General features: G+C 38.2%; 1 protein-coding gene across 1 annotated transcript in view; it reads left to right on the forward strand.

Annotated features, from left to right (window-relative positions):
• The first annotated feature begins 639 nt into the window (after positions 1-639).
• Positions 640-19,512, forward strand: part of LRPPRC (leucine rich pentatricopeptide repeat containing) — a 103,737-nt gene continuing 84,864 nt past the window's right edge. Inside the window, exons 1-3 of the mRNA XM_058551329.1 lie at positions 640-803; positions 14,595-14,794; positions 16,395-16,517. Coding sequence (XP_058407312.1) covers positions 655-803; positions 14,595-14,794; positions 16,395-16,517 — 472 coding nt within the window. The 5' untranslated portion in view covers positions 640-654. The remainder of the gene's footprint in view (positions 804-14,594; positions 14,795-16,394; positions 16,518-19,512) is intronic.

Raw genomic sequence — 19,512 nt, forward strand, 5'->3', positions numbered from 1 at the left:
GAGGCACTGCTTATGGACTTATGGTCGGATCTACATATTCCTTTACACGGTCCCCAGGCCAATAATCACATCATATATAGCCTTGGAGGCCCCTAGCACAGTGCAAAGGTCCTCAACGTTTTTTCTGTCCCACATTTCTGGGCTACAGCATGTTCCTATCAGGAAGCGCGGCAACTTCAGCGCTGAACAGGAAGCGCTGAACGTCAGAGGTAACATTTGCAGTCGGCAAAGAATCGTCCCCACACACCCTGGGATCTTCATAGTCGGCTCTTCGCGAGAGTTCCCAGGTGTTCTTGCTAGTTGGCCTCCCGGCAAACCCCCACGCTAACCTGGGAGGAGTCGACCTCTTCCGACTCTACCAACTGAAAAGTGCAGGGGTGAAACGACTGAACGTACTGAGATGAAAGATGTATGACGGAAATAGAAGCTCCCTTACATAATAAACCAAGCCATATTCTTATTTAAACACGGCAAGGGGCCCACACCTCCCCAGAGAAATAGTTATTTTCATCTCCCAAGGTAAAACAACAATTGCCTCCCCTTACATCTGGCGCGTCCGGCCTTTGGTCTCTCCCGCGCCGGGCGACCCCGCGGTCACGTGCTCCCCCTGTCCTTCTAGCCGAACGTGCATCCTGCTGTGAGGACGACCGGGCCATGGCAGCCCTGCTGAGACCTGCTCGTTGGCTCCTCCGTGCCGGGGCGGCCCCGCGCCTCCCCCTGCCCCTGCGCCTTCTCGCGGGCGGCCCGAGCTGGCCGCACGCCGCCCTCTGTCTGCCCGCCGCTCGCCCCGGGCCCGCCGCCGGGTGAGTGCCCGTGCGCTTCCTCCAGCCCGCCTGCAGCGCGGGCGTCCTCCGGGGTCGTTGACGCTGGTGGGGGCCTGGTCCTCCCTGTGTTCTCTTCACGTTCTCTTCGCCGCTCCAGGGCCAAGCTTCCCGGGGCCTCGGACCACGCTCCTCACTTAGGGATTTTCGGATGACAGGGTCGTCCTCAGAAGGTCATGGCCGCGCGCATGGCTTGCTTCCGGCTACGATCCTGCTCTCGCGGCCTGCGACTGGGTCTTCCTGCCTTCGGGCTACCGATGGCCTGTGAAGCTGAGGGGGGCTTTGAAGGCTGCTGCCGGGGTCAAGTGTTACTCTTCTTAGGATTGACTGGCTTGGGTGCTGTCCCACGTGCAAGCTTTTTGGGTGGTCACTCTCCAGCTAGGGCATAGATTTCGAAAGCTTTACTTTTGGAGTAGGGGATAGGTTGTGAATTGGGGTGAGTTAGGAATAGCTTAGAGATGGATGTTTAATTATGGTCAGTTAGGCTTGCGCCTACATTTTCTGGAATGGAGTTTTCCTCACTGTTTACGAGGGTGTGGTGTGGGTTGGGAATTGTCACAGTAGGCTCTGTGTCAATGAATGAATAAGAGAACACGTGCAAGTCACTCCGTGGGATCTGGGGATGCAAAGGCAAGCTAAATTCTCAGTGAGTGTCAAATGTGTGAATAAATGCCCTCATGGATTGAGTTTTATCAGGAATTTAGGTTTGGTATAGACTTTGGGGGAGACTGAGAAAGAAGCCTGATGAAAGTGTTAATTTGAGTAATGTTCTTAGACCACTTGAGAAGGGGAGATGGGCGCTGAGCTTTTAGAATTAGACAAAAACTAGTTTTGAAAGATGAATGTTTATAAATAAAGGTATTTTGGGAGATAGCATAAAGACTAAGAACTAAAGATCTGGAATAAGCAAGGGCGGGACTGCAGCCTTCTCTGTTTATTTGCATTATGCCGTTGAATCAGTTACTTAACATCTCCAGGCCTCAGTTTCCTTAGTTACAAGATGGGAGTAATAATAGTGTTGGTCGTATTGCATGAGGTTATCTATATACAGCACTTAATGTAGGGCCAGGTATCTAGTAAGTGTTTTATTAGTTACTTTAATAGTAATAACTGTGATTACATGATCTTTGTGGACCAGGCTGGAAACCTACTTTCTGCATAACTTTATGTGGAGGAAATGTTTTATGACTTCTTAACGACTTAGTTATAAATCTTTGCAATGTAGCCTCCTTGTGACTTGGAGCCGGCCTAGATTTTCTCAGTAGGTCTGAACAGTTAACCTTCAGAAGTCATGCCTCTGCTTTTGCAAAACTACATCTCTTGGCTTTCAAAGAATTTGTTTTGAGAAATTTGTGCCAATTACTCTTATTTTTCTAGTCTTTATCGTCCCTGTGAGGCCAGAGGAGGGTCGATGTTATCATTACTCTGCGCTATTGCATTTGAGAAAAATGATAGGGCAGCACAGTCTAATAGAAAGGGTATTGGTCTTGGTATTCATCAGACCTGGGTTCCATTTACTTGCTGCGTAATCTTACCTAACTTCTTTGATCCTCAGTTTCATTATCTGTAAAGTAGAGGTAACAAGGCCGTCCTTCCTTCTTTGTAAAGCTGATTTCTTGTCATTCATTGCTCTTCTTCAGAGAAGCCTTAGTTCAACGCTCAATCTGAAAAACTACCCTGTGTTAGTTTTATCATGGCACGTCTCACTTGTCTGATATTGGTCTGTTCTCTGTTTCCTTAGTAGAAAGTGAGTTGCAGGAGAGCAGAACTCAGTCTTGTTTACCACTGTGTGCTCAGCTCATAACAAGCAATAGAGAAATATTTGTTCTCGTTTCTCCTGGACTCTGAACACTCTATACAGTTTCCTGTCCTACAGCCTATAAGCATGCCCAGCTCTTTCCCACCTGAAAAAGAAAACCTTTCCCGGGACTCTCAATTTACTCTAGGTGCTTCTCAGTCTCTCTTCCTTGTCTGTACTCCTGTCTCCTTCATTTCCTCACTTGACATTCACTCTTCCACCCACTGCAATCACATCACTGGCAAAAGCCATCGTTGTTTTATTTATTAATTTTTTATTGTATATTTTTAAATTATGAAACTCGTGCCTTGAGGAACAATTGCAAAATACAGGGGCAGAGCAGTAAGTTAAAAATCCCCCTTAATTCTATCATCTGGAGAGAGCCATTGAAATATGTATATATATATCAATTAGGAGGATATATATAGTCTTCTAATCATTTATGTATGTGTGAGATGTAAGTTTATTTCGTTTAGTTTTTCCAAGGGACCTCTTAATTACCACTTTTAAGGCCTTGATCTCTAGCATATTACTGTCCCAAGTTTCCCCCTTCATGAGACCCTTTTCTTGGTATTGATGACACTACTCTTAGTTTTCTTCTCGTTTGGTTTTTCTCGCTTGCTTTGTTGCTTACTTTTTCCTGTGTTCCTCTCTTAAATACTGATGTCCTTGGGTGTTTTGTCCTTAGTCCTTTTTTGTCACTTTTTCATTCCCGGGGGGCACCTCTATTCATTTGCAGGGCATCAGCTCCTACCTACCTGTCTGATGATGGCATTATTTCTTCTAGATGTCTCCACTGGTTGATCTACAGGTACTTCAAACCCATGATCTCAAATTGGACTTGTCTTCCCTCCCTAATCTGTTCCTCGTGTATTCTTTGTTTTAGTGAATGTTGCTATTTCTTTCTGCTTCGAGATTTCTCATTTGTATTTCATTGACACCTCCCTGCCCCCATTCTTCCCCTGTGTATTAATTGCACAAATGAGTAATCCTGTTAAATCTACTTCATCTGGTATGAATTCCCTCTTCCTCCAACCCCCACATCATTCTTTAGTCTCCCTGATAATTTGATCTTGTCGTTTTCCTACTTATAATTAGACACTGGTGGCTGCCATAGTTCCAGGATAAGGTGTTTTGTGATTTGGAGCCTCACTTATGAGTTCCTTCCCAGGGCATCCTGTATTCTAGCCATACCAAACTACTACTTCAAAGTCCTCTACAGCAAGGCTTCTGAAACTATAATGAGCATAAGAATTCCCTGGAGATCTTGTTAAAATGTAGATTCTGATTTTGGGTCTAGGCAGGGGATTGAGGTTCTACATTTCTAACAAGTCCCCAGGTTATAAAGGTGCTGCTGGTCTCTGGACAGCAAGGCTTTGATTCATCTTGCATATCTCCTTCCCTTTGAATGTGATGTTCACTCTTGAGATGTGGCTCCCCTCCCCCTACTCAAGTGTTTCCCTTTTCTATGAAATCTTTCTTGGCTGCTTCTCCCATTGACTGCTCCTTTCTTGTGCTTTCTCTAAGATCCAGTTAAAGCATCCGTTAACATGATTACATGTGGACCCACCAGCCCTCCAGACTTGGCTGTAAGTTCCTTGAAGGCGGGGACTTTGTCTTATTCTTTTTGCCTCCCCTTATGTCTGACTTTGTGGCACATAGTAGGTGTCAAATGTTTGTTGAGAAAATCTTAGACATTGAAGAAGGAATATTGTGAGATGCAAAGAAGTTTGCAAGGATACTTACCCCATTCATGTAGTGCAGTGAATCTCCACAAATTCATCCTGATCTTGATTTCCAGGAATGTCCTATCTGAGAAGGACGGATGAGTATTGTTGAGTGACGTTATTAGAATTTATTAATCTGTTTTCAAAATTGAAGCACCAAAAAGTATATACTTTTCTTTTATATTCTTTAGTCTTGCTCTTCATTTTCCCATTTTAGGACTTTTTTTCTTTTTTAAAGAAATGGTTTTCTTAAAAACCAGTTGTTACCCTATCCTCTGTGGGGAGGTTGAGAGGCAAACACTTTTGGTTTCTCACACACTTTTTTTCTCACACTTCTGGATCAGAAGCTGCTTATATGTGTCTTGTGAGAGTTTTTAGAATAATACTTGTATGCTTCAGAGGAAGGAGAAGTTTTGAGCTAAATCACTTTGGAAGTGGACCTAGGTTGATGATTCGCTTAAAGGTGAAGATACATATTGCACTATGACAGAATGCATGGTTTCTCCTTCTAAAATTGGAAGGAAAGAAAACTTTCCTTTGTTTACCTCGCATTAAAAAATATTAAAGAGTCTACCTGGGTCATTTGGGGTTGTGATTCAGCCTCTGCTCCCTGTGTGTATAAGTTTTATCAATTACAGAGAGCTGTGATAGGCACATGTACAACTATTGTATATGTGCTGTCCGTGAGAGAGGAATATAATAGTGTGGTATTTCAGAGAGAAGAGCAGTCACATTTGTTTTGTGGTAGAGGATCACTTGGATTTAAGAGGACCCATGAGAATGAGTAGTCAGAGTGTTCCCGGGGGAAGAGAAGAGCATGAAGAGACTTGGAGGCTATACTGTTATCCTGTGTGGCTGTGTAGGGTGGGATGTGGTAGAAGTTGATACTGCAAAGGCCAGGTGATTCCTTGAAACTACCAAGGTTGGTTAGAAAGTTGTTCATTTGATGGTTGGAAGCCTTTGGAGGATTTTGAGAGGTACAGGTCTTGACAAAGTTTACAGAGACTATAGGAGAGACAGGCTGGGGATGGATAGACCAGTTAGGAACAACATTGATTCTACAGATTAGGGCTAATAGGCCTCAACTAGGTGGTGCAGAACTGAAGAAAAGATACTTCCTTTTCTTAAAAAAGAGAGAACAGGAGATTGGTGAGGATGTTAGCAGAATTAGGAAGAATAGATTTGGAGATTACGATAAACAATAGTACCTTTAGTTTAGATCTTTACCGTTTTCAAGCTGTGTTTGTATGAATACATCACACATACATTTCATCTTCTGTGGGTTGATATTACAATTTAGGAAACTGAGGCTTAGAAGGATGAAGTAATTTATCCAGGATTTCCAGTTGGGATTCAACTGCAGATACTGTGATTCCTAGTTTTGAAGTGTTTTGAGTATGCTGTGTTGTAGGTGCTGAAGGGATTCCTTATGGACATAAAAACATTTTTTAAAAAGGTAATACATGATACATTAAAAATTTAGGAATTAAAGACTATCACAATTATGTAAGCACATGGTAAGATCTCAGAATGTAAACTCTGGAAGGGATCTTTAGAATAATTTAGTCCATTCTACTCTCACTTCATAGATTCTAAAGAGTATCTTGCTCAACATCGCATCATAGGTCCCAAGCTGGTTAACTGACTCTCCATCACTTCCTGTCATAGCTGAGACAAAGGAAGAGATCCCTTTGGATGGAGGGGGCATCTGAATAGGTGGAAAGGAGGGGCATTGGTGTTTCAAGTCAAGAGAAAGGTTGCAACTGGCTTTTTTAGTCTAAAATTTTGTCTTAACATAAAACATAAAACTGTGTTTGGGGGACCGGTTAACTGGACAAGACTTTTGGAGAATTGAGGTCTTGCAAAATAGTTCAGGGAAAAAGTTAATTGTGACAGTTTTACAAAAGATTTTCAAAAAAATCAACAGATATTTATTGAGTACCTTCTCTAGTAAGAACTATTTGTTGAGTCCTGTTTTGTTAAGCATCTGATATTTGGTTTTTTTTTATGTGATCTTTACAAGGTGTAGATATTTTTCTTCAGATGAAGGAACTAATGCTTAGAAAGACCAACCTTTCCCAGTCACATAGCTGTTAAATAGCATAGCAGGGATTTGAATAGGCCTTTAAAATAAGTCTTGTGATTTCTGCTAATACATTTTATTTATTTTTTATAATTTTATTTATTTATTTTATTTATTTTTTCCCCCAAAGCCCCAGTAGATAGTTGTATGTCATAGCTGCCCATCCTTCTAGTTGCTGTATGTGGGACGCGGCCTCAGCATGGCCGGAGAAGCGGTGCGTCGGTGCATGCCCGGGATCCGAACCCGGGCCACCAGCAGCGGAGCGCGCGCACTTAACCACTAAGCCACGGGGCCGGCCCTGCTAATACATTTTAGAAAGAAGAAAATGCTCTAGTAGAGCCATAGTTAATATTTATTACGCTTTCCTTTTTTTTTTTTTTTTTTTTGGTGAGATCAGCCCTGTGCTAACATCTGCCAATCCTCCTCTTTTTTTTTTTTTTTTATTTATTGCTGAGGAAGACTGGCCCTCGGCTAACATCCGTGCCCATCTTCCTCCACTTTATATGGGACGCCACCACAGCCTGGCTTGCCAAGCAGTGCGTCGGTGCAGGCCCGAGATCTGAACCGGCGAATCCCGGGCCGCCGCAGTGGAGCGCGCCACCAGGCCGGCCCCTATTATGCTTTCTTTGCCAGGTCCTTTATGTACACTTTCTCAGCGTTGCCCAAACTTTGGGCATTTGTGTACTGCCTTCAGATTTTTTGCCAAATCTGAGTACTATCTAAACTATTATTTATATTTAATATTTTTCTTTACATTGGTTTTAGGTTTAAACTGACATTTTTATAACTTAATTTTGTCTTAAGCAAGAATGCTAATAAAATAAAGAGCTTGAAGTGATAGTTATTTTAAAATATTTATTAAAATAAAAACTCCTGAAAAGGAAAATCTTTCTAAATGCTACCTGAAATCATCTTGCCTAGCAGGAGTGTGATATTTTGGGAAACACTGCATTATCTCAGTTAATCTTTGTAATATCCTTGTGAGGTAAATACTCTTTTCTCCCAGATTTTACAGGCTTAGAGAGAGTTGCAGTAACTTGGCCAAAGTCACACATCTTGTAAATGGCAGAGCCTGAACTCAGGCTGGTCTGTAGGATTCAAGCCCACACTCTTAGAGCTTGTGTGTTTCCACCATGCCAGGGAGCCTTCTGTTGTTGTCTCTAAGATTGTGCTTATCAAGTGTTTATGAAAATGATACACAATAGGGTGGAATGTATACAGAAGATTAAGTAAGCCTCACTAGGGTACTTTTACATGAAATTTTCTTATTACATGGGTGTGAGAATTAAATTGTATTGGTAAGACTTGTTGCCTGGAATTTGCAGTTAAATCGGGTGGGTCCTTGGTGATATGTATTTCTTTCCCCTCCCCACTGTGTGCCCTGGTCTAAGCTTCCCTCAGTCTCTCTATTGCAACAGCTTCCCTAAATGGTATCTCTATTTTAATTCTTGCTGCCCTCTAATTTATTCTCCACCCAGCAGCTAGACTGATCTTTTCAAAACAGAAATAGATCATGCCACAACTGCTCCTTATAAACTTTCAGTAGGGTTCTGATACAGTTTTGTACCTGGAATAAAATCTATACCTAGAATAAAACCTAGACTCCTACCTTCAAAATCCTTCATGATCTAGCCCATTCTTACTCTCCATCCTCATCCCATCTGTTGCTCACTCGCTTGGCCTGTTGACTGTTCTGCCTTGCTTTGGAATACTCATCCCCTGCTGTCTGTATGGCTACTCCTTCAAGTGTCATCTTCCTTGAACATTTTATCTGTAGTAGAACCCTGCTGTTATTCTTTCATCAGAGTCCCTTGTTTCTTTCATAGTACTTAACACAGCTTTTTTTTTTTTAAGTTTAATTGATTATCAAATTTACTCACTAGGTAAGTAGAAGGGCTGGTCCTAGCATAGTGCCTTATACATAGAACGTGCTCAATATTTTTTGAATTAATAAGTGAAATTACTTAGGTTCATTGTGATAAAGGTAAAGAACAATTACAGTCAGTGCGGCACATAATCATGTGTTGGTCAACGAGGGACCCCAAGAATGACGGTGGATTACAGCTTTCTACTGGGTGTGGATGAGGATGACATTGATGAGCTCCTGAGGGTGGTTCCTGAGGAAGTGACTAATGAGGAGTTGTTGGAACTGGAATAGGAACACATAGCCGAAGAAGAGGCCAGAGGAGAGGGAACTGCAGGAGAAGAAGAACCGCCAAGAAAATTCACAGTTAAGGGTTTAGCAGAAGCTTTTACAGACCTCAGCAAGCTTCTTAAAAAGTTTGAAAACACAAATGTTCATGGTGCATTATCTTCTTACAAGCAAATCTATGATGAAAAAAAAAACAAACCAAGCAAACCACCATGGATGCATTTCTGAAGAGTGATACCTCCTCAAGAAGAGCCTCAGGCAGGTCCTTCAGGAGATATTCCGGAAGAAAGCATTGTTATCGTAGGAGATGACAGCTCCATGCATGTTATTTGCCCTGAAGACCTTCCAGTGGTACAAGATGTGGAGGTGGAAGGCAGTGATACTGATGATCCTGACCCTGTCTTTTTGTCTTAGTTTTTAACAAGAGGTTTAAAGAGTAAAAAAAAAATTCAAAAATAGAAAAAACTTATAGAATAAGGATATAAAGAAAGAAAATACTTTTGTACAGCTGTACAATGTGTGTTTTAAGCTAAGTGTTATTAGAAGAGAGTCAGAAAGTTAAAAAAAATATTTTTAAATAAATTTAGTGCAGCCTAAGTGTACAGTATTTATAAAGTCTACAGTGGTGTACGGTAATGTCCTAGGCCTTCGCATTCACTCGCCACTCACTCCCTCACTCCCTCACTCCCCCAGAGCGACTTCCAGTCATGTGAGCTCCATTCATGGTAATTGCCCTATACAAGTGTACCATTTTTTATCTGTTATACTGTTTTTTTTACTGTACCTTTTCTATGTTCAAATATGTTTAGATACACAAATACTTAGCGTTGTGGTAAAATTGCCTTCAGTATTCAGTACAGTAACATGCTATACAGATTTGTAACCTAGGAGCAGTGGCTATACCATGTAGCCTAGGTGTGTAGTAGGCTATGCCATCTAGGTTTGTGTAAGTACACTCTGTACTTACACAAGTACCTGTTGTTCTGTGATGTTCGCACAATGACAGAAGTCACCTAACAATGCGTGTCTTAGAACGTATCCCCGTCATTAAGTGACGCATTAAAGAGGGAATGACATAAGGATGATTTTAGGAATGATTGATCTGGCAGTTGTATGAAGAAAAGGTGAAGCCTGAGAAACTAGTTAGGGGTTTGTTGCAAAAATCCATGTGTTCTGGATTGAGCGTGAGACTGAGAAATAGATATCTGAGGACTCGACAGATGGGTTGTGAAGAGTGAGACGGATTGAGCAATAAAATAATTATTCTAAGATTTTGAGCTTGAGGGAACAATGTAATGGTGATGTAGTTGGTAGCAATGGAGAAATTTGAAAGGTGTACCAACCACTTTTAGGAAGAGTCATTATCTTTTTTAATTTTTAACATGCTAAACCTTAAGTGGAATCAGTATATGTATAAAATGTATAAAAAGAATTGTATGCAGTGACCAAGTTGGGTTTATTCCAGGTGTGCAAGGCTGGCTCAGCATTTGAAAATCAGTCAGTGTAATCAGTCATATCAATGGGCTAAAGAAAGCTCAAGTGGAATAGTTAAAATAAGGGATTGGTGAGAACATAAGAGAGAAGTTTGAGATCCCCATTGCCTACAGAATGGTACAGCAAAGTAAGCTGAGAAAGCAGCTTTATGGAAATCAGTCTTATATTTTATAATTATGTCATAAAATCCAAATCCCTTACTGATCAGCCATTGGAAGCTTTCCATTATCTAGTCTCACCTTCCCTGCCTAGCTTTAATTTTTACCACTTTTCAGTGTGTAAATCCCCTAGTGCAGCCAGGTTAGTTTCCTCGATGCCCTTCTGCCACGTTGAGCTCATTTCAGAATGAGACTACCCAAGTACAAATCCTGGCCCTGTCATCCTGTCATTAACTAGCTTTTACTGTGACTTTGGGCAAATTGCTTCAGTTTTCTTATCTGTAAAATGGGGATTATTTTCTGTTACCTAGCATGTATTATTAAATGCATAGTAAACATTAACTACTGATTACTCTTATCCACCATATATCTCTATCCTTTAAACTCTGGTAGCTCCAAAGTGATGCTAAATTGTCTCATAATAGCAGTGACGAAGAGAATAGGGAAGAGAGAGTTTTAAGAACATGTGTAATTAGTTTGGTGTATATTTGAAGTTAAAAAGGAATGAGTAACACTTCAGCAAAAAGTTTACTTGAAAAAATAAACACTGAGACTATCCAAAACATACAAAGAACTCTTAAAACGCAACAATGAGAAAACTTAATGACCCAATCGAAGAATGAGCAGATCTGAACAGACAGTTCACCAAAGAAGACATACAGAAGGTAAATAAGCATATGAAAAGATGCTTACATCATATGTCGTTAGGGAATTGCAAATTAAAACGACAGTTAGATACCGCTACATACCTGTTAGAATAGCTAAAATCCAAAACACCTACAGGACCAAGTGCTGGTGAGGATATGGGGCAATAAGGAACTCTAATTCATTGCTCATGGGAATGCAAAATAGTACAACCATTTTGGAAGATAGCTTATCAGTTTCTTACAAAGCTAAATAAACACAAATTTACCATATGATCCAGCAGTCACACTCCTAGATATTTACCTAAATGAGTTGAAAATTTACCTCCACAAAGAAACCTGCGTGCAAATGTTTATAGTAGCTTTATTCATAATTGCTTCAAATTGGAAGCAACCAATATGTACTTAAATAGGTGAACAGATAAACCAATTGTGGTACATCCATACAGTGGAGTATTATTCAGCACTGAAAGGAAATGAGCTATCAAGCCATGAAAAGACATGGAGGAACCTTAAATGTATATTGCTAGATGAAAGAAGCCAGTCTGAAGAAGGCTGCATACTGTGTGATCCAACTATATGACATTCTGGAAAAGGCAAAACTACAGAGACAAGTAAAAAGCTGCCAGGGGTTCAGGAGGAGGGGGCAAGGGATGAATAAGTGGAGCACAGGGCATTTTTAGGGCAGTGAAACTATTCTGTATGGTACTGTAATGCATGTCACACATTTGTCGAAACCCATAGATATGTACACACCAAGTGAACTCGGTTGTAAACTATAGACCTTAATTAATAATACTGTATCAATATTGGTCATCATTTGTAACATGTACTGACTAATACAAGATGTTAATAGGGGAAACTGTGGGTTGAGGGGGAAGTGGGTATATGGGAACTCTGTACTTACTGGACAGTGTTTCTGTAAACCTGAAAATGCTTTGGAAAAGTAAAGTATTAATTAAAAAGTACAGGCTGAAGAGCAGAGTCCCACGGAAGCCTGCTTATAATGATCTGGTCTTTTTACCTTTTTGAAATATGAACATTCAACTATAAAATCAGTATTTTTTGTACTAAAGACTTAAAATAAAAACCATCGTCACCAATTAAAAAAAAAAAACAACCTAAGAAAAATAACTTTAAATGCCAGATTTTGCCGGAGAAAATTCATGAGTAACTTGAATATTAGTGGTGAGTGTGGAGTCTCAAGAGGGAACCTGAGAAGTTTAACTCAAAAATGAGTTATGACACTTTGATGAGATGATAAAATAATTTTCCCTTATGTGGTTATGTCAGTGTTGGTCATCAGAATTTGGAGGCAGCGCGTTCTGGTTTGTGCAAGCCTGATGGGTAGGAGCTTACCTTGCGTGGACCCACCTTAACCCCTGGACTTGGTGCTTTTCATTCTGTTTTATCACAACATACCTGTTGTTCCAGGCTATGAAATTCTTATTTCCTTCAGGATGTGTTCAAGTGAATTAAAAAAAAAAAAATTCTGGGCCAAATTATACATGAGAAAGCACCGCCAGGTGGGGAAGCACTGGAGAATCCTTTTTAAGAGTGAAGAATCCTTTAGTTAAATATGTAACCCTTCCCCCACCCCAGTTTATTTTATAGTAGATTCATATTTCAACCTGACTGTAATTAAAGCCAAACTTGCTTGTGTGAAGGAGACTTGGCTGTGTTAAAGATTTATTTGTAAGAAAATAAATGCTGTAGAATGTTTAGAATGCTGTACTGGTTTATTAACATGTCTGTCTTCTGCCTGAATTTTGTGTTTGTCTGATCTTACATTTTAAAACTGCATTTTAGCAAAGGTTTTATTTTTGTGGTCTTTCACAGTTTATCACATTTGGGTTGTGTAAAAAACTTTGGCAAATGTACTTCACTATGATTTTGAAATCTCTATGTTAATCAGCTTTTGCTGTTGAATAATATTATTGCACACTCACCTGAACTTGATACGTTGTTCTGGCTGATTTACAGTAATGTTATTTTGTGTTTGCCTGATTAACAAGGGCATAATTTAGTAACAACTGATCCTGTAGCCAGATAAATGATAAGAGAAAACCTTTGAAAATAAAGGATAAATGTATGTAGTAGTGTATCTTCTGTGGTTTTAGGTAATAATCTAGCGTTTAATTAATTCAGCTTATTTAACAAACTTTAGTCAATTAGCCATCCACGATGTGCTGATCATTAGGTTTATAAAGATAAGACATTGTCTTATTTTGTTAGTATCTTGATGTTTTCCATTGGTTTTCTGTCTATTTACATAGGTGGCATCACTGATGGCCAGAGTGGTTGTGATTTGTCCCAGTAGAATATCTAGTCCAGTACCAATTACTGCCTCTGTGTTTTACATAATCTTATGGTGAAACTTCTGGTGTAGCTTTCTTTATTGTTACATCACATAATCACTCAATTTGTGACTGGTTTTCCAGGTTAATAACAATAGGGTAGGAAACCAACGGTTTTATTTCTAAACTCACTAGTATGTAAATATTTATTTTGGTAATTGACTGCAGTAAAAATGTGCATGTGCCAGAAAAATGTGATTGTCATCCTAAAGGCATTCCTGGATTAATAAGTAGAGTATTTTTACATTATCCCTAGTTAATAGATACTTAGTGTATATTATTTAGTTAAACTTTCCAATAGCAGCCAGTAAGTATAAGGTATTTTGGAGTAAATATGTAGATATCTGCAAGTTAGAAATTTTTTGTGTTGTGATACTTGAATGCAAAGAAAGTTTAAATTCAATTCAGAGATTTATGACAGGGTTTCCTTCACACGTAAGGATTATTTTTAAGTCCAATATTTGTAAATCACGTACAGCCTGTATTTCTACAGCGTGGATTACCTCTGATTTCATGTTTTAGAGTCTTTGGTTTGCATGTCTGTATTATTAAAATACTGAATCGTTGAAAGGTTGTTTGCCCTTTATAAATATACATGTACTAGTCTGACCTTACCTAGTTTATAAACTTTTCTTTCCTTTTGACTTCTTGAAAATTAGTGGTATTTAACACCAGAAATCTAGTTTTATTTTTGATGGTTGCAGTTGTTAAAATAATTAGAAAAGTATATAACTAGCATTTTGAGGGATGGAAAGCAGATATGAATTGAGAGCTAAAACATTATCACTATAAAACATTTCAAATTTATTTAGACAGATGGGAAATTATTTTGTCCTGAATGATCCTTTAAAAAACTGCGTAATTTTAACTTGGACGTTGGTCTTCTTTTAAACTCATAATAAGCTTGCACTTAGAAAACATTTGAAGGTAGTTATCAGAATTTTAGATATATTTTAGATCTCATCTCATTTATAGAGATGAGAAGAGCTTTGTAGCATAAACTGCTTTATTTTCCTTCACTAACCTGGTTTTGGTTAAGGGAGATAAAAAAAACACATGCCGTATTATAGTCTTAGTTTGAAATGATTCCATGTGGAAGGTTATCAAGGTACTGTCAAACAGTTATTCAAGAGATTTACTTTGCATACAATTTGTGTGTGCATGTGATTTTATTTAAAGCAAAAGTCAAAACTTTTTCTTTCCTACCAGTTTATACTTCTCTCAGCATTTTTGCTATTGCACTATGAATTTAGGGATTTGGTAACTAATAAAAAAACCTTTGTGTAAATTTTGCTCAAAAAGATGACCTATATGGATAGTCGTTGACTTAGTTTGTTAATAATTGTGTTTCATTTTATAGAGGGCTACTGAGCCAAGCCAGGCTATATGCCATTGCTGCTGAAAAAAAGAATTATCTTCAAGAGGAGCCCACTTCTTTGCATAAAGGGAATGCCAGGCAGTTTGATTGGGCTTTAATGAGACTAGATAATTCTGTCAGAAGAACTGGCCGCATCCCTAAGACTCTTCTACAAAAAGTCTTTGATAACACCTGCCACTCAGGTATTTCACAATTTTCTGTTCAAAAAGTCGAACTTCTTAATAAGTACTTGTTTGGGGGCAAGCTCGTTGTAAAGCCTATTATTTGATACTTTTAATTTTGTTTGTTACTTCTATTAATGATCATGATTTTATGTTATGATTGTGATCTTTCTGTCTTTCCAACTCATCAGGGAAAAGTTTTGAGTAACCAAAACATTTCATTTCAGGTGTTTATTTTAAAACCAGCAAATAAAAATTGTCTTTTTGCTTTCCACAGTTTATAAAACAGTCACTTTCAGTGGTAAATTGTATTGGAAGATAGTAGTTTTTCTTATCTTCCATTGTATAGTGTCAGCTTTCCCTAAGATGTTCACATATGACAGATTTCTAGAAAGACTGATAATCATTATTTCTCTTTCATTTTCACTTAGCTATTAAAATCTGAGTCACTTATGCAACTTTGATAATCTGCTGGAAGCTTGTAAGCCCTCTACTGCCCCCCCAAAAGCCTGCATGCAAACACACACATAATTTTGCATGTAGTTTCGGAGCATTCACTAGCTTCCTAAAGCCTGTCCATGAATTTCAGTCATGTTAAGAAGCTTTAGAATCTAATGATGAGGGACACCAAAGAGGTATCAATTATAATTAAGTGCATTTAAAGACTTTTATTATTTTCTCTATTTGATTTATTCAGAGTTGTACAACTATGACTACAATCAATTTTAGAACATTTTTATCACCCCAGAAAGTAAACTCCACATCCTATCTTCAGCTCCGGAACCCCCCATGCTTTCCAGCCGTAGGAAACCACTAGTGTACTTTCTGTCCTTGTAGATTTGCTTATTCTGGATACTTCATATAAATGGATCATGCAATAAGTGGTTTATTTTTGTTTTTGTTTTAAAGTCAGCTTTCAGGGACATGTAGCTAAAGGTCATAGATAAAGGGAGAAGGAAGTTTATATTATTTTATAACTGATTATAAACCTACATTTGATATTTGTGGGTTTTTTTTTTCTTTTTTGTGAGGAAGATCAGTCCTGAGCTAACATCCAAGCCAATCTTCCTCTTTTTGCTGAGGAAGACTGGTCCTGGGCTAACATCTGTGCCTATCTTCCTCCACTTTATATGGGATGCCGCCACAGCATGGCTTGACAAGTGGTGCCTCGGTGCATGGCCAGGATCCAAACCTGGGCCGCCAGCAGCGGAACACGTGCACTTAACCGCTGTGCCACGGAGCTGGCCCCTGTGGGTTCAAATTATACTGATTTGTACTATTTTCGTAAGATCCTGAGAAGCCTAGTCTTTGAATTGCAGTAAACGCTACTTATAAATTAGATTCTTTGTATTTTTATGTTCTATAGAGTTTTGCAGATTACATAGATTCATACCCTTTGCTTCTTAAGAAAGCAGACTAAGTTTAAAAAGTTATAACTTTTAGTAACATTGTAAATGATCTTGTGGACTAGGATAGGATTTTTCCAGTTTACAGGGACTCTCTTAATACCGTATTATCTTTAGTGACTTGAGAGATTTTTGAATATTTACAGATTTCAGTTTAAGTTTTGATATTTTTCTGTATGATATTGATACTGTTATCCATTCACCTTTTTTCGTAGGCAGCCCAGGTGGTAATCAAGCCTTGCTTCTACTGCGCAGCTGTGGTTCTCTCTTGCCTGAACTAGAGCTCTCAGAGAGAACAGAATTTGCCCATAGGATATGGGACAAACTTCAGAAATTGGGTATGATTGTTTGAATATATGATGTGTATAAAAGGTGTAGATATTTTTTCTTTTAGTAAAAAAGTTTCTTTACATAAATGCTGTAATTCAATTTTATGGAAGGACTACTTGATTTGTCATTTTTTTGTAATATGATTTATTTGGTGAATTATAGTGACATCTAGGGGCATTAAGAATAAAATAATTTTTCATAACAAGTATTACTTTTATGGTAGTTAAAAAGAAAAAGAACAAAATAGAAAGGCATTTGGTCTGTCAGAGTTATAAATGCACACACCATTTGACCAAGCAGTTGCATTGTTAGAATTTAGATAACGTATACCCCCATGTACAAAAGGATGTTCTTTGTTTTGGCTTGTTTGTAATAGTAAGACATTGGGACAGATTCTAATGTTCCTCACTAGGGGATTGGAAAAATAAATTATGGATTGTACATAAAATGGAGTCTGTGCAACTGTTAAAAAATGAAGGCGCTTGAGCTCGTCATACACTGATGGAGGGTGTTCTCCAAAATATAAATAAAAGTTAAGGTGCAGAACAGTTTTTATAGTATGCTACTATTTTGAAGAAAAATGTCTGTGTATATGCATACAATATTAAAATATTTCTTGAAGGATAAAAACTGGATACAATTTTTACTCTATACCTTTTAATGCTTTTTCAGTTTTGAACCATATAAACAGAGTACCTGTTCAAAAAAAGTAATTTAAAAGACCATTTGATAAAATCCAATGTTTATTCCTGATTTAAAAAAATGTCTTCAAAGAATAGAAAGATGCCTCTTTAACATGTTAAAATCTAAAGCCAATAAATAATATCCTGTATAATGGCAATGAAATAAGATGTGAAACAATACTAGAAATTATTATTTTTTAGGTGATGTGATGGTTTACCTTTAAAATCCCAGATCAGCTTCCAGTTAGGTAGTTGCACATACTAAATGTTCAAGAATCCATAACTTTTCATAGTTAAAAAATAAAATGGATAAAAGGATCCAGTTAAGTATAGCACAAATGCATAAAACATCTAGGAATATCTTTCAAGAAATGTGTAGGACCTGTGTGAAGAAAAGTATAGAATAAAGATAGCCTCACTTTACGGTTTTGAATTTATCTAGAATTAATTTTGATGACAAGTTCATTTTTTTAAAGTTTTTAAAAATAGAGATAAATGTTGGATTTCAGAATAGAAAAGGGTTTTCTAAGTGTAAAAGCAGCAGAAAAGTGAAGATAAAGAATTGACTTAAAAATACTAGAAATTTGTATATGTCATTAAGTCACATAATTGAAAAAGACATTTGAACTGGGAGAAATACTTTTGAAAAAGGTTATATTCTAAAATACAGAAAAGCCCTTACACAGCAGTTAACACCTCAGTGAAAGATAGACATGTATTCTATTCTATTCTAATGTTCACAAACATATTTTTCCTTTAAATATTCCATGTTTATCCTTTGTGAGGGTGGAATCCATAACTTCTTTGTTTTCCTCTTTGCCAGTAGCACAAGGCTTTGTACTTATGACACTTGATAGATACTTATTGAATTAATATTGCCAGAAGCCTGGTAGATTGCCAGTGTGACTCTTGTTCACAGACTTGTAAAGTTGTAAGAAATATTTTATCTTAGGTAACATGTCCAAAGTTATAGAATGAGCTATTGACAGATTTGAGACTGGAATTGAGATATCTGGACTGAAGAGTGTTCTGGAGGAAATGCTGGAAATGATAGAATCTCATTTCAATGTTGCCATATGCTAAATTCTTTTTTTTTTTTTTAAATAGTACTTTTTTTAAAAAAAATATTTATTTTATTTATTTTTCCCCCAAAGCCCCAGTAGATAGTCGTATGTCATAGCTGCACATCCTTCTAGCTGCTGTACGTGGGACGCGGCCTCAGCATGGCCGGAGAAGCGGTGCGTCGGTGCGCGCCCGGGATCCGAACCCGGGCCGCCAGCAGCGGAGCGCGCGCACCCAACCGCTAAGCCATGGGGCTGGCCCTCTAAATTCTTAAAAATAGAATTACTTCTGTACTGGGCGGGCCCCATGGCTTAGCGGTTGGGTTCGGATCCCGGGCGCGCACCGTCGCACCGCTTCTCCGGCCATGCTGAGGCCGCGTCCCACATACAGCAGCTAGAAGGATGTGCAGCTATGACATACGACTATCTACTCGGGCTTTGGGGGAAAAATAAATAAAATAAAATTATTAAAAAAAAAAAGAATTACTTCTGTACTTCTTTGGCCATGCCATGATAATATCTAAGTCACCTTAACTATTTTTGTTCAAGTTGTTCACCTTTTCTGGAATGTTCTTTTTTTCTCACTCTTTCAGTCAGTCCATTTTTCAAGCCATGGTTTAAATCCGTGCATTCTGAGTTTTATCTCCAGTCCAAATTAGTGTCTCTTCCTTTTCCCTTGGTTATCATCAGTTGCCTTGTATTAGAGTTGTGTACCTGTGTTTTTGATAGATAATTTTCTCTTGGAGTCTAATGATTATATCTTATTCATATATGGCTCTTCCCCATGAACTTTTCAGTGTTTTGCATATGTTGGGTACTAAAGTAGTATTAATTGAAATGGTAGAAAATGGTCAGGCAAATTTAACTTGATTTTTTAAAATTTAAATTTTACTTCATTAAATAGTAAATATATTAACATGGTTCAAAATTCAAAAGGTTCAATAAAGTTTTTAGGGTAAGGCTTCAATCTATGTTCCCCAGCCACCTAGTTCGGGCAGTCGGTCAAATCTAACTTAAAAAAAAATTTCTCTAAGAGAATTATAACATTTTGAAAAAGGGTGGAAAACTAATTTACTTACAGAGTGATTTAATTACTTTGGAAAAGTAATTGTTATAGAAAACAATTTCTTAGAAAACGCTATTAAAATAATTTATTTGGGACTGAAAAAAGCTTTGATCAGTAGCACTCTGATTTAGAGACAAAGGTAGGGATAAAGACAACTCTGAACAAAAAAGTGCAAATGTGTTCTTAAATATTG

The sequence above is a fragment of the Diceros bicornis genome, chromosome 12, assembly GCF_020826845.1.
Source record: "Diceros bicornis minor isolate mBicDic1 chromosome 12, mDicBic1.mat.cur, whole genome shotgun sequence".
Taxonomy (NCBI): domain Eukaryota; kingdom Metazoa; phylum Chordata; class Mammalia; order Perissodactyla; family Rhinocerotidae; genus Diceros; species Diceros bicornis.